The sequence below is a fragment of the Tachysurus vachellii genome, chromosome 22 (genome assembly GCF_030014155.1).
Source record: "Tachysurus vachellii isolate PV-2020 chromosome 22, HZAU_Pvac_v1, whole genome shotgun sequence".
Lineage (NCBI taxonomy): Eukaryota > Metazoa > Chordata > Actinopteri > Siluriformes > Bagridae > Tachysurus > Tachysurus vachellii.
Window position 1 is genome coordinate 6,637,280 of NC_083481.1, and position 16,197 is coordinate 6,653,476.

General features: G+C 37.6%; 1 protein-coding gene across 5 annotated transcripts in view; it reads left to right on the forward strand.

Annotated features, from left to right (window-relative positions):
- Nucleotides 1-16,197, forward strand: part of pcbp4 (poly(rC) binding protein 4) — a 91,158-nt gene that overhangs the window by 66,397 nt on the left and 8,564 nt on the right. For 2 of the 5 annotated variants that reach the window (XM_060858472.1, XM_060858476.1), the window contains exons 8-12: nucleotides 4,204-4,278; nucleotides 7,701-7,772; nucleotides 10,724-10,765; nucleotides 11,632-11,710; nucleotides 13,462-13,517. In XM_060858472.1, coding sequence (XP_060714455.1) covers nucleotides 4,204-4,278; nucleotides 7,701-7,772; nucleotides 10,724-10,765; nucleotides 11,632-11,710; nucleotides 13,462-13,517 — 324 coding nt within the window. The remainder of the gene's footprint in view (nucleotides 1-4,203; nucleotides 4,279-7,700; nucleotides 7,773-10,723; nucleotides 10,766-11,631; nucleotides 11,711-13,461; nucleotides 13,518-16,197) is intronic. The other 3 variants (XM_060858473.1, XM_060858474.1, XM_060858475.1) reach the window with 3 other exon arrangements.

Genomic DNA, 16,197 nt, shown 5'->3' on the forward strand with positions numbered 1-16,197 from the left:
GTAAATTGTTATTTGGTCTTCTGGGAAAGCTATATCTTATGTCGCTTCTAAAGGGAAGTACTGAATAAAAAAAAGATTTTATATATATATATATATATATATATATATATATATATATATATATATATATATATATATATAAATTATTTCCATTTTTCAGACTCTGCACAGCACATGTACACTTAAAACCTCAACTGAATAAATGGATCAGATAAATTATGCATCATTCCTTAATGAATAAATAATTGCTGGTATGTTGCTCTTGTCTAAAAGGACGCACAGTTATTGGAAAATAACTTTAATGTGGCATCGCTCTACCGCATTATTGATTATTTTCCTATAACAGCTTCTGGCATTATGTTTAATTGCTTATTTTAATAATACTCTTTAAGATGAGTCACTGGATAATAAGCCAAGACTCGAGTCTTGTTCTTGAGTCAGTCATGTTATCTTTTACATATCGAATGCTGCCTTTTTAAAAACGATAAAAATAAAAAAAATACTCACAAAAGACCTAATAATAAAGTCGAGATTTTAGAGTCACAGCATGTCCTAGTTCTGTTTTTGCAGTGTGTCACTGGAACCTTAAATGTTGTTAAATACAAAGACTACAGCTATAAAGCCTGAGCAAATGTGAAAAGCTTTGTGTGAAATATGGGAGCGAATTTGCACTTTCTTCTCAGAACACTACTTACAAAGGCTGTTATCATAATCTCCTGCAGTGCTCACTGTGATTTGTAATATCTTTATGCTTTTTCCATGCACTGCCTCTAAACCAGAAAAAAAAAGAAAAAGATCTGACGTAGGATCACCACTCATTTCCTCAGATCTCCCAAAGTCCAAAATGAATATGCTTTTAAATCACCGCCTTTTCTTTTTTTTTTTTTAAACTGTTTAATCAATGGAGTTCCAATGTGCCCAGCTCCTGTTCTTATAATGTTAAAGGGCTCAAAGGCAGCGTGACTTGTCAGAGCCCATTTGTGCTAAACCCCAGCGCTGAGAGCTCCAGGTCCTGCTTCAAGCTCGCTTCTTAACGGCTGTTCTCACCTGCTCAAGGATGCAAATTATTCAAAGTCACACGTTGAATGTTTAAACAGATTCCTTTCACATGAACGAGTAGCTGCGAGGCTGAGTCTGGTCTGATCCAAATCACAGCTGACATCACACTACTTTGAGGACCTTGTATTATTCTCTAAAGCTGGATCGCTGAGATATTGAGGCAGCTAATAAGCTATGAGTCTAAGCTAAGGAATATTTTTAAGTTATACCTTTACAGCACTTTACAGCATTGCAGGTCATCTACAACTTTGCTTTAAAAAAAGTAAAGAAATTTTATTGTATTTGTACAAATTCCCACTAGGTTATCACAACACATGTACCCCATATAAAATATTTCACCTGCTCAACAGGAAGTTGCATCAGCTGACATTTCAGAAGATCAGGACAAGAAAATCTTTGTCTTTTTCTCTTCATTTTCCATGAGATTGGCATACTTTAAATGTAAGGCCACTTTAAAATGTGCAATCCAGTTACAAATGATAGAAAACAGCATTTGGTGTACTTCCATGCTTAAAAACACAGCCATGTTAGCGTGGAGTTTACCTGAAATGTAGCGTGACTCTGACCTTGGAATGAAGTCAGCGCTTCCTGCATAACATCAGCTCGAGTGTGGAGCATGTCACCAGGAAACGTGTTACGTTTCTGCTTCCCGTTCATATCATCATACCAGTCATCGTATTAGTGTTTATCTTCAGTTTTACACTGCCTCTTGCTTGTACATTACATCATATTACAACTGAGAGAGAAAAAAATCATTTCATTCTTCAGTTCGGTTCAGATTTCAGTCTCGCATTCTCAGCCTTAAAAGCCTTTAAGTGCTTATGGCTGGGTTGTCTAGACACAACTGTATAAAATATATATAGACAAAACATATACATCATTGATTTCCATAATCTGAATCAACTCTCCTGTTAGGTATGTAACCCGTCTCTGAATTCGTAGAACGTTTCCTGTGTGACTTATAAACTTGAGTCTCTAACTCTAAAAATGTATTTACCTCCATATACATACACATTATCTGTACATACACTGTATATTACCCTGGTTACTGTTGTACATACAGTACAATGTACATAATGCACACATTTGTATAGTTTATTTTTCTGGTTTATCCATCTATCCATCCATTCAGCTATCTATCTACACATCCAGCCATCCATCCATCTATCTATCCACCCATCCATCTATCCATCCATCCATCCATCCATCCATCCATCCATCCAATTGCTAGTCCTTGCATATCTCATATTCAGTTATATTGGGAAAAAAATACATTGAAAATAGCTTTATCATCATCATCATCATCATCACATCGGCAGTGTTCATATTATCTATCTGTCGGTCTGTCTGTCAGTCATCTGCAAGCATTTCTTATCGAACGATAATACAAAGTACACATAATACAAGTCCAAATAAATGCACACTGTAACTGGTAGGATGTTACCTCTACACTTGGCCTGGTCTATTCATAAAAAAGGCCTTGATTGTTTTCATTTAATATAGTTTTCATGGCTTGAAGTGATTTTCCTACGTTTGTGGTTACATAAGTAATGTCACTTTCAGCCATTTCATTAGTGAGCATTTTATAAGATGCTAAAATTCCTGCCCTTGTTAAAGAACACACACATGAGATATATAAAATGTAAATATAAGTATAGAGAGACAAAATAAGATGGATAATTTTCAGTGTCTTTGTTCACCTCTAACTTTTTTCTTTTCTTTGCAAATGCATTATACGGCACTACCATTAGTAGTCTCAACAATACGCAGCGAATAATCTGAGCAAATGGCTTCCTGCTTAAAGATAATGGGCCGTTCCTAAGTAATGCGCTGAAGAGCTGATCGATAAGCACATTGCATTTGTGTTTGGCTTGTCAGCGTTTCTGCTCATTAAGGTAATACAGGCACATCAGTCTGCGGTCTCGCCAGTAGAATGAAATAAAGACAACTTCATAGTCTGGTACCATGCTGCATCTCTGCCATCATTGAAACTTGAATTTAATTTTTCTTTTATTTACTTGATTATGTTTATTGTGTATTTTGTGCTTATCAGCTGTTTTTTTTTTACTCTGTTTTGTGTTTGTTGTTTTTAAAAGTCTTATCTGGTATTAATTAACTAACTAACTTCTGTAGCCTAGTAATCTAGAATATATTACGTTAGATTACGTCAAGTTACACAAGTCATGGTGTAACACCAGAGTTCCCTTTAGTTATATTGCACTGCTGGAATATTGGCATGTATACATATGTACACATATCCAGAGGATAAAATATGGTGAAAAATTATCCTTTTTAGTGTGTGTGTAAAAGAGAGAGAGAGAGAGAGAGAGAGAGAGAGAGAGAGAGAGAGAGAGATCTAGTACTTTATCCTGCATGTTTGTTTTCATTGCTTACCGACTTGAAATTTGATTGATTTGCTTTATAAAAAATAAATAAATAAGTAAATAAATAAATAAAAATGTGCTTTATGTCACTCTTCACTCTTCTGAAAAGTTGAACTTTTTTCAACATTGGAAGCTCCGCTGTGACCAAAAACACAGGCAGCAGATCTTTTATAAAGCAGCTGCATTCCACCTACCGTGTGGCTGCCTCCCATAAGACTACATGTAAAAAGTGTGAAGTGCAGAGAGAGAACAGAAAAAAGAAAAGAAAAAAAAAGCACCAAGACTTGTTCATGTAACAATTTACCTGAGCCTCACCACAAGCATTTCAATGAACAAATGTCCTTGACAATCTGTGCCTATAAAATAAAAGCCTGATTTCCGTCCTAACTGATTAGGTTTGGTAAGGGTGTTCTTATTATTAATAAGCTGTCATTTTATTATAATAAATGACCATTTTTTTTCCTCCTTTTTATTTGACTTTCCTTATGCTTCACTTAATCTTAATGGAATCTTTTATTTATCATAATTATTTATTAGCTTATTTAAACTTTGGCTGTCTGTTCGAATTTGTCTCGTTTTTTCACGGCTAGATTTTATTCTCAGTAGATTTTGCCTGTTTAATCCTTGCTTAATAATATCTACATAATTGAAAATGTTAGAGTTTCTCAACCGTATAGTCAGTTCTGCTTGATAATTCTGGAAAGTCAAGAAAATGTATAATCCACTGTCTAAATCTCTCATTTTTTCTTGTCTCCTGTAGTCACCTCCAAAAGGTGCGACAATTCCATACCGCCCTAGCCCCTTACCCGGGGCGGTACTGCTCTCTGGAAATCAGGTGAGAATTTCACTGCTCATAAAACTCCGGTAGAGCCGTAAGACTAACACCACTCTGTGTTACCCAGTCCCATGCTGACACAATATTAAATACACTATATGTCTTAAAGTATACGGACACCTGATAATCACACCCATAACGTGAGGCTTCTCCAGATTCTAGCTATGCCATGTATTGCATATGCAACGGCTGCAGATGGTATTGTGTAGCATTGGAATTTCCCTTCAGCAGTTACAAGTAGCCCAAGCACATGACAATGCTCCCATGCACAAAGATAAATATTGGATTGGAAGAATTATAGTGTTCTGCACAGAGCCCCGACTTTGACTCAAACGCACTGAACACCTTTGGGATAAACTGGAAAACCGACCGAAGCCCAGGCCTTAATACGTGAGCGCACTAAAGCTCTTCTAGCTGAACGATTACAAATCCCCACAGACATCTGTTGGAAAGCCTTCCCAAAGGTGTGGAAGTTATTATCTAGAACGGGTTTTAATAGTCAGGTGTGCACATACTTTCACCATATAGTGTATGTGATTGTATAAACTACATAGTTCACTACAGGGAGTGGTTCGTTTTATTTCATCCCACTGTTGGATTCTTCATTCTGATTGGTCAGGATGTTTGGATACACTTTTTATAATCAGAAGGCTCATTCACCTTCCTATAATAAAAGGCAAATTATTATTTTTTTTTGTTGTTGTGTGTGTGAGGAGACGATCGTGTAACGTTTTGGAATGAGTCTCCAGTGGCAACACCTGTTTCTTTAAGTTTTCTTACACAGGAAAGTTTTCAGGATGTAAAATAAGTTGCATTTTTTTTCTCTTATTTTGTTCAAGAAAGGAAAAAGTGACGCCGGTGAGAGACTGTTTATAGTCGCTGTAACAAGGGATCACAGGAACGATGATGTTTCGCAGACATTTTTTATTCACAACTATAAATGAAATAGTGACATTCTTTATATGAACTGTCAAACTGCTGTGGTGTGAGAAGAATGATTTTTATTTTTTTTAAATTGTGCCGTTTTTTTTTAAATAATCAACTAGTCACCGCATCAGTTTGTCACCATATCACACTACCCTACTGTTGACTATTTTCCCATCACGCCACAGCCTGTTGTGTTTTACTCCTTACATATCAGTAATGTAAAATGAACAGCTATAATGAGAACATGAATCATCATGAGAACTGATTCATCGTAATATTCAATAAAAGTGAGTATTCATTAATTAAAGTGAAAAAGCAATCTGTTTATCATCTCTACTTTTTTTTCAATCAAAGACATTGTCCAGACTTCTCATGAACATGGAATAGACCATGCCTGTAGTAAAGAACATGGTTTAACACTGTTTGAGGAGCGTACGTGTAAATAAACGATGCAGTGTCTTAAACAGCGTTTTCAGATCTTTACTTTAATGCTTTTTCCCCCCAAACAGCTCTAAATGATTTAGTCACTTTTCAATACTCTGTATGTGACTAGTAAATATCAGCGACTAAAATTTTGTATTCGTTTTTGATAAATGAGGGAATAAAAGAAAAATAATGTTCTAGCTAAGAGACATTTTTTTTTCCTCTAAAACCAGCAGGATTTGGACAAAATTCATGAATATAGAAGCTGTAAATCAGTCAAGATGTTATTGTTGTCCCTTTAAGTCGGTTTTAAACTTACGGTTTCTTGGATATTGGTTTGGGTTTGAGTAATATTAATGTTGATTTCAGGCGAAAAAGTCTCTGTGTTTAGGAATGTGCCGATATTCTGTTGTTACATCATCGACATGCTGTATTTAAATCAGTAAATCCCAAAGACTCCATATATCAGGTGCCTTTTTTCCGTTTATTTGCTAATCATTCGCTACATGTTTGATTTATTTGTAATCACACAGATTTGTGTGTAATGTGTGAGATCCAGTCACGAGAATGTTCTAGAAAAAAAACTGTAAAGTAAGAATGCTTTCAGAAATATATATTTTAATTGTTTGTTTTTATTCATTTACAAAATCAAAGTGAAGGAGCAGAAGAAAATAACCAAAATATAAAAAAAATTAATTGGAACACATTTTGCAAAAAAGTGTTCATTTTCCCTATGTATGGAGACTTTTGGGACAGTCCCTAAACATTTTTCTTTATAATATTTTCTAGTTTTATTCACTGTGGCCATATAAAACGTAATACTATATACCTTTCTTGTTGCCTTAGCTTTTATACCTATAAAGTACATGTGTTTGTAAACAAGTAAATATCAATATAGTGTACATTTAAAACAAAATTAAAATGGGAAAATTAAAAAACAAAACGGTATGTAACTGGATCATAATTATCTCTAAAAGGACACTAAATTATATGCACCTTTCTGGACTGGAGATACATAATAAGCTGGTTTTCACACTGGGATTGAATCAGTATTGGTCTGGTTTCAGACTCAATGACACTGAGCTATTAGTTCCTCAGGGGCTCTTAGTTGCTTAATTCCACTCAAATATAAACTGTTGTAGAAAGGAAATTATTTACGTTGACATTGTTTACTGTAGAGTGTCACTCATGAGGATGAGGTTCCTTTCTGAGTCTGGTTCCTCTCAAGGTTTCTTCCTCATATCACCTCCGGGAGTTTTTTCTCACCGTCATCACCTCAGATTTGCTCATTAGAGATAGATGTTAGAGATATTGTTATTGGGAGGTATTAGAGGGACGTAAGCACAAAAACAAATTTTCAGATTACCTGAGATTGAATGACAAGCACTGTTGGCATTCTGATTCGATAGTAGCTTAATTTTAAACTTTAAACATTTATTCTTTTTCTATACTTATGTAAAGTTGCTTTAACACAATTGTTAAGCGCTATACCAATAAATTGAGCTGATTTTATTTATGCCTGATGCATTTCAGTTCAGTGTAAAAGATAGAAAAAGTTTTACTTTACAGTATATCCTGGCAACAAGGAAGGGAACAGTTTCCTATCCTTTACTGTAAGAGCAAAAATTTCCCAACGCATCATGTTACAAGAATATCGGCACTTTTCATCCCACACTAACTCTCCTGTAATCGTTTAACATCCAGAATGATCGAGCATCTTTCTAACTTATCGTTTAAGCTAAAGTGGAATGGCTGTAATGTTTATTTACAATGGCACGACTGTTCGTTAGCAGCACTCTTGCGCGTGAAGCTGCTCACATTAAGATCAATCAGACTCATGAATATTCATCATCATTAAAACTGGATTTTGAGTCACTTGCTGGTGCCAAAAAAATAATAATAACTAATCAGAGAAACAGCAAATTTGGCGGTGCGAGACAAATGTTTATCTGCTTTACTTTGTATGTTCATCATACAAATGCACCCTAACAAAAAAATAAATAAATAAATATGGCTTGTGGCAATGATATGCAAATGGTTTGTGTGTCTCTGTCCCCGTCTGCCTCTTTAAGGTTTTCGAAGCTTCTGAGTTTGGGTCTCACCCTCTTTTCTCAGTGGCTCAGGGAGCTCTGGATCTGCAACAAGTGAGTATCACATTAATGACGGATGTAATCAGATGGGCAACTAGCTTGCCGCTGCATCTTGACGGTAATTATTATTAGTAGAACTGCCTCAGTGCATGGAGACGGGGTTTGTTCTCCTGCCATGCTACATGTCGCATGTTGCAACCAGACTTGCTCTTGAGCCAGGGAGAACGATAGCACTCTTTCTTTTTTTCTTTGGTTTTCATTTTCCTTTAGGATTTGCGCATGGCTTTATTTATATTTTTACGTGAAAGGCACAACCCTCAGCTAGTATCAAACAGCCAGGACAATTTTGTGTCTGGTCCTTTAGTATTGAGCAAGAGCTACAAGGCTAAAATTGCTAACAAATGAAAAAAGTAGCATACTGTAAACCTTTATTTAAAACTATTTATTAACCTATAAAGCCTTCAGTCAAATTGGAAAAATGTCATGTAAATTGCATCTTGTATAATCAACATTGTTACCTCACTACTGTGTGCTCAGTAACACTCCTCTTCAAAATGGCCGCCACCACTCTTTTGAACTTTTTTGTTTTGTTTTTAACTCGTATTTACTTATACCAGTCTGTCGCACAGTGTCAGAAACCACTTTAAAAATAGACATCATTGCTTGTATATTTTTAAATTATTGTGTAAGTATTTAGCTGTATCTATTAGCTTCTCCTAGATAGCATCTTTATTAGACTTGTAGCTACAGTATGAAAAGCACTTCAAACCTCAGACACCAAACAACTTCTTTTGTAAGTGCAGATATAGTAGCATTACATTTTTTGGCTGAAGTATGTGTATAGTCCTTGAGAATGATTTATAGCATCTGCAAACATTTCACATTCTTCTCAGTATTTTGCCCTAGAGGTGTGGAGCAATCTAGCATTCTTACTGGGTTTGTTTGCAACTTGACGAATCATAAGTTTTAAAACAGATTGAGCTCCTTTTTGAACTTCTGCTGTGCTTCAGGGTCAAATGACTATGTTTTATATATGAAGTGTCATGAATTACAAAATATACACCTGCACATACACACAGCCTTATTCATCGGTCACTAAGTAAAGTTTTGTGGCAATGTTTATGTACATGTTTAGCATAAATACACCAAACCGAAATATATATATATATATATATATATATATATGTATATATATATATATATATATATATATATATATATATATATATAAGAATATTAGCTAGATTGCTAGTCAACATGCTACATAACCTCCAGTCAGGTTTTCAATCAGCCAGACTTACTTTTTGACAAAAAAAGACTGCATCTTCTGCAATATCAGGATGTTCAGCGTTAAAGTCCTGGTTAGTGATAAAAATCAGCTATTCTACAGTCAACAGCTTAGCACGCTGAGAGCTGAGGGGTGTCGTATATCAAGGCCAGGTGCCCTCTTGTCTCCATGTTTGTGTGTGTGTGAGAGGGATTAGGCCTAGTGCTGAATGTGATTTTGAAGTTCTTATCTGACTAGAGCTAAAACAGTGGAGGCATATGACCTGTGTATGTTTGTGTCCATATGTACGTCAACAAAGTAAAAAACCTTTTTGTCTCACCTGTGAGCCAACATACTCAGGTAAATTGTTGGGGAAGTTGGGTAGCATCATCAACAGAACATCTCCTACTAATGAGGGTTCCATAGGAGACTGTGTCTGTTTGTCAGCAAGAGAGAATTGAGTGGGATTATAGTGCATTAAGTGTTCCTATAAATACTTTAGACACTATTTACGAGGGCACTGTGAGACACGAGAAAGTAAGAGAGCAAGAGAGAGAGTGAAGTAATTAAATGAAATCGTTCAACAGGAGTGTCCTTCTTTCCAATCCCTAACTTGTCTTGTCTTTTACTGGTAAAGAGAACTAGAGATAATATGATAATAAACGAATGTATTATCATATATTATGGCACCTCACATGTATCTGGGTATGGTAACCGAGTCCGCAGTAATGGTAAAAAATAAGTAAATAAACCTGTTATTACATTAACTTATATTTAAATTTTTGGCTTCATTGATGATCAAATGTAATATTGGTGAGTTAGACAAATTATCCATGGAATGCACCTTGAATATCTAGGGTGTTATTTATTTTAGCTAATTCAGATCAGCAGGATATTTGGAAGGAATACAAAACCCAGAAAAATCTTTTTTTTACTTAGCATAGATGAGACTGGTTCAGAGAAGCCAGTGTTGTTGATTTCCGCTAGGTGATAGGAAGTGCTTCTTATCGCTAGGCAGAAATGCCAAACTCCGCCCACTGTTCACACACCTCCCCTCTCCACCCACAGCATTTTTCCACAAGGTGAACTGAATTCCATGATTGTGCCACTAGAACAGGTTTTATATAGCACATCATTAAAGCAAAAAAAAAACAAAAACACAGATGTATTGCAATTGAAGAAAAGGAATCTCTTCTTTCCCTAGACCACTCTTTTTTCCGTTAAAACCTGTGACTGATTGTTCTTATTAAATACAGCACTCACTAACACACGCTATGCTTTTCCTGTGGCATGACCTATAATTTGCGCATCACTAGCTTTTTGTATTTTCTTCCCTTCTCTTCCTCTTGTGCAGTCTTCCCATCGCTCCTCTTGGTTTTCCACTTTCTTCTTCTCTTTCCTGCTTTTAGTCCCACTCACTTTTCCTCTGCAGTATGTTTAAACTTTTAAACAGGCTTATACAAGAGAGCCTCTGGGAATAGCGCGTAGCACTCTCTTTAGCACTCCGCTAACTGAACCTCACATTTTCTTTAATGCCAAGGCCCAAACTCACGAGTTCTTTCGGTTCGAAAATAAAACTCTTCAGAGACACAATGCCGTCTTGAAGCTTTGCGCTTCACTAATGGCAGTGGTTCAGGTGTGAAGAACACAAGCTATGCTTCAGCCTTAAACCTCAAGTAGGTGAAACACATGAAGTGTAAGATACTTTAAAAACACGTGTTTTTTTCCCCTCTTGCAGGCATACACTGTACAGAATCAATATGGCATTCCACATTCAGAGGTAAGAGCTGTGGATATTCTTGGTTTTTGTGCTCCATACTTACAATGATACTTTTATGACATGGCTAAATCAGTTCAGTTGAATTCCGCCAAATTTGGAACTTATTTCATATGAATGGTTCTAAATGTTACTGTTATGGTTACATGAAGGTCCTCATTTGTTGATTGTTTTATAACTTGCAGTGTTTTATTTAACTTAATAATAACATGCTGAGATCTAGATCAAACTTTTTTAAAAAAAAAGGTTTCTCAGAAGGTTTACTCAAGGAAATTTAAAAGGGACTCTAATAGGTTCCACTTGAAATCTTAAGCGTTCCTAATTTGACTTAAAGTTTTAGATGCCTAACTTTGTGCCTAACTTTAGATGCCTAACTTTTCTTTGAGGTAGAATTGTAAATGGTTAGGATGTTATCTAAAGATTTGTGCCATGACAGCATGGCCATGTAGCCTATATAAGAAAAAACTTGATTAACTCTTTTTTACCAGAATTTTTTTGGAATTTGTTGTTTTGCCGTGTCCATGTTCAGCATTGTATTTCTGTATGTCATCCTCTACAGTGGTGGTTAATGGCTAATAGGAAAGAAGACACTCAGGGCTTTAGGAATTTTCACACAAATGAGTATATCTTTAAAGTAAATGGTGATTTCAAATCCATTTCTTTTCTCTGAGAAAAAAAATCTTTGTTTTTATACTGATTGAAAATGTCAGATAAGTCAATTGGTGGAATAGAACTCTGGTGTACTGGTAAAAAGCATTATAGAACCCTTTCATTGGCAAAATCTTGTTAAAACCTTATTTTCACCTTAATAGCACTTCACTTACATTTAATGATTTATTCATCTTTTTCCCTATGTATGTCTTTCTCAGCTGGCCAAGCTGCACCAGTTGTCCATGCAACAAGGTTTGACCCCAATCGCTCAGCCAGCAGCTACAGCCGTCCTGCCTGGTACGTTTGCCCAGTTTTGTTGAGCAGCAAAGAAAAAGCTTGAGAGAAAAATCTTAAGATGGTCTGTCTGTATGGAACACTGGAAGGTGCTTGGCCCCATTTTCCTATGAACACAGTAGTGTTCTAATATTGAAATCCAATTGAAAGTCTCTCAAAGCTCTCGACTAAATAAATTGCCATGGTTGGCAGTATCTTCAGAAGTCGTCACATATTAAAACACCTGGAAACAGAAATGTATGTCCACTGAACCTCCAGCAGTGTCTCTCAGCATTGCCACTGCACCTGTACTCTATTGGCCATATGGTACATGTAGATTAGACCTGGGTAAAATAGGGCCAAGCCTGGCTGGGATTTCACAGTAAGCACCGGAGGCTTTTAAAGCCTGTTTCCAATTTCCAGCCTAGCCTAAGGATCTTCTGATTCTCCTGAGACCAGCAGACTTAGGATATTAACCCCATTTTGTCCATCAATTCTGGGACATCTCTCAGCATGTCTAGGGATCCAATATGTTTGTTTAGTAGCAAGGGTTTTTTCCCCTCGAGCAAGCCCCTTTGTACAGCACCAACCGTTAAGCATTATGTTAAATAAGCACTTTGGCTGGTGAAAAAGACGGAGGGGGAAAAAAGCCTCGAAGCAATTTCCGTTCGTCGGAAGCAAGCACAATGGTAGCCCTCGTCTTGCTAACCGAAGCTTGGAGAGCATATCCCTCTCATGAGATGGCTGAGGAATTCGATTATGTTAGAGGTAAAAAGCTCATCAGTCAAGGCAGTGTTTCAGTCTATTAAAAAGGGCTCCTGACGGTTACAAGAGCTGGCTCAGGGCCCGGTTTAGATAAGATGTGCGGAAGTAGAGTCATACGAATGAGACTAGGAGTACACCCAGGTAGATCAGCAGACAGTGGCAAAAGCATCAAGCCAAAAGAAGTCGTTCTTTACATATAATACTAAAAGTAACTGGTAATATCAAACCCATTTCTACTCTGAGATCTACCTAAAATTTGATGGTGTTTTCTTCAACACATTCAATTCGGTGTAAATTTATCCCTACAGAGTGAAAACTCTCTCAAACTCAAAAGTCAACAGTGTTATGAGTCATTTTATATCATTTTATATAATTCATTTCTTTATACTGATTGAAAACGTCCCATAAGTCAATATTTCAGTCTCCGTTGATGGAACGGACCACAGATATACCGGTAAAGTGTTCTCTGTTCTCTGCCTAAAAAACAAGTTGGTTTGATTTTCATGATGACACCCAGTCATTAAAGTCAATCTAAAATGTACAATCTTGGTTTAACGCTTCATTTGTTTCTCACACAAACGAGCAGGTGCAATTTTCTTTGCTCCTGAATCCGGCAGGCATTGCTAAATGCTCCTCAGCTCCTTCTCTAGGGCACTGAATCTTGTACAATGAAAAATAACATGCATTACCTACTCTATAAGACCCCTGAGGAAGGTTTCAAACACTTAGAAAATAAAGGCAAATCCATCACATCCATACTAAACTTTATAAAACAAAGACCTCGCTGTAGCTGAGAATTTTCTTTCGGCTTGTCAGACAGAAATAAGAAGGACTGGCATCCATCATGTTTCATCCAGGGCATTTCAGAAGCCCAAGATATCAGCTTCATGCCAGGATGAAGTAATGAGCGATTGCTGGTGAAGGAAAAGGTGGGATTGTTTAGAGCTGCAAAATGCAATCGAGTTTACTGTCCTGAGCTGTGTTAACTCCATATCGCTCCTCTTTCTCAGCAGGCATGGACACCAGCACCCAGACAGCATCACAGGAGCTCCTCATTCCAAATGACGTAAGAGCTGCATGCTTACTTTTCACACTTTTTTGGTGCACGTGATATGTTTCTGGCTTCATTTTTTACATCTGTAATTTAGTTACAGTCTCCACTAATGAGGCTGCCTGTCTTCACTATCTGCAATTTGGGAGGATTGAAATTGCAGCCATGTGGTTTTAAAGCACAGCTTTAATTTACGCATAACCTGGCATACGAGCAGAAGAGGTAGTTTTAAAAGAACATAGTCTGTAGTACATCTGTTCCTGCATAGCCTGAAAGGAGCATGTTTGCGTTGTAATGTGGTTTGAATTGTAATGCGGTCTGAAAGAGCTCATGCTATATAAATATCAACTCAACTCAGACAAGCATTATAAGAAGGATCCAACACAAATAATAAGCAATATCAAATCCAGCGGGGAAAAAAAAAATACATCAAATATATCGGGTGGTGGGTGAGTTTAATATATTAATGCAGAAGACACATTGACATGCACCCATGGGCTTGTTGGTGATCGTTTCTGGCTGTTCATAACTCATAAAACATCGACGCAGCCCTTAAAGGCATTCCAATATCTTTCATCTAGCTTTTCATATTTCTTTATGTAACCAGTCAAGACAAATAGCCGTCAGTTTGTCCGTCCGTCCGTCCGTCCACCTTTTACTTCGATTCGCTTCTTCCAGAGGTGCTTCAGTTGGGCTCAATCTAGCCACAGCAGCTAATGTACTTTGTCACAACGCTGCTGTCAAAACAGAGTGTAGAGAAAAGCAACTCTTCATTCTTTCATCGAAGCCCGGAGAACATTAATGGGTGCGTCATGGCTGTGCGACGGGGCTCCCCCCGCCCTGATCTCTCTCTCTCTGAGCCCACTAGATAATCCACTGGCTCCCGACCTGGCCGAAAGCTCCCGTAACAAACCGCCCTCCTGCCCGCGTTTGCCATCCTCAATGGTACATCGAATGCTTTTCTATTTTAAGATCCTCCGCTCAGGCAGGGAGGAGAATCTGTTGTTATTCAGTGTTGGGTTTTTATTAGTCATGCTTCATAGCAGAAGGGATTCTTGGGATTGGTATGAGACAAGTGAACAAGTGCAAGGAATGAAGTTTCAAGGACAATGCAATGCTCACTTTTAGCTTCAGAAGTGTACACAGTAAAAAAGCCTCATACACATCTCCAAAGCCTCTTAATACACTTCCAATTGTTTGTTATTTCATTAGCTAAATATAACAGCTGACGATGTTGATGGTCAGGTGACCTTGTCATAAAATAAAACTGGTGTTAATTGACTGGATCTTCTAATAAATCTGAACTCAGTTAATGGAAGGAAAATAATCAATAACAGGGAACTGTGATACAGCCTGACCTGACCTGTATGACTGTACAACAGACATTGTTGTCACTTCTACCAGCTATAACCAGTAATAATGCTTGCGCTTGAAGTTCATTCATTCATTCATCTTCTACCGCCCGCTTATCCGAACTACCTCGGGTCACGGGGAGCCTGTGCCTATCTCAGGTGTCATCGGGCATCAAGGCAGGATACACCCTGGACGGAGTGCCAACCCATCACAGGGCACACACACACACACACACTCTCATTCACTCACGCAATCACACACTACAGACAATTTTACAGAGATGCCAATCAACCTACCATGCATGTCTTTGGACCGGGGGAGGAAACCGGAGTACCCGGAGGAAACCCCCAAGGCACGGGGAGAACATGCAAACTCCACACACACAAGGTGGAGGCGGGAATCGAACCCCGACCCTGGAGGTGTGAGGCGAACGTGCTAACCACTAAGCCACCGTGCCCCCCCTATATATATATATTGCGCTTGAAGTTAATAAGACGAAAAAATAAGCAAAAGACATCATCCTCTATAATTCCATACAGCTTCACCATGGCCTGGGACAAAATGCTGACCATGTAGACTCATAGGCCAAATGTTAAATGTAAATGTTAAGTGTTAAATAAAGCTTTTAACTGCCTTTTGTCATTAGATTATGTGCAGCTACCTCCATTTTGCTAAGTTTGCTAATTATAAGCAATAAGGTTTTAGAACAAGTGCATTAATATAAATATAATGCAGTTTCTGTCATGCAGATAAAATACTGTTAATGATAAATAAATGACCTAACTCACAATGTTATATTAAACCTACCTGATTTATAAACCTTTACGAATGTGTCACAAACTTCAAAGAACATAAGTTTACCTCCGAACAGAATCAAATGTGAACATTTCCACAGTCATATTCCCAAAAAGAGAGAGAGAGAGAACGTGGCATATATTATTGAAATGGCCTCACAGTGTAGTGATTCTGCACCAAGGCGAGATCAAACAGACATCAAACGCCTGACAGAAGGAAGTTGTTTATCACAAGCAATCACATCTTCCTCTCTAGAGAAGCTCGTTCTTCACAGCAGCCCTCCCCGCTAAGTTTTCACGAACATGTGGCAATTAGACAGGGATCAGAGCTGGTTCTCGGGAACGCAGCGGCACAGACATCAGGTCTAGAAGACTAAGGCCTGGCCAAGACCGGCAGGATCGGCGAGAGCGGCCTTGTCTTTGCTGAGCTGTGGCCTTTTTTTTTTTCCTCCCTGGATTTTTTTTTGAATTATTAAGGTCAGGCGAAAATAGACCTAATGGTGGCTTAGGACTTGAGGTGGATTTACCCAGGCTGATGTGATTTGTCC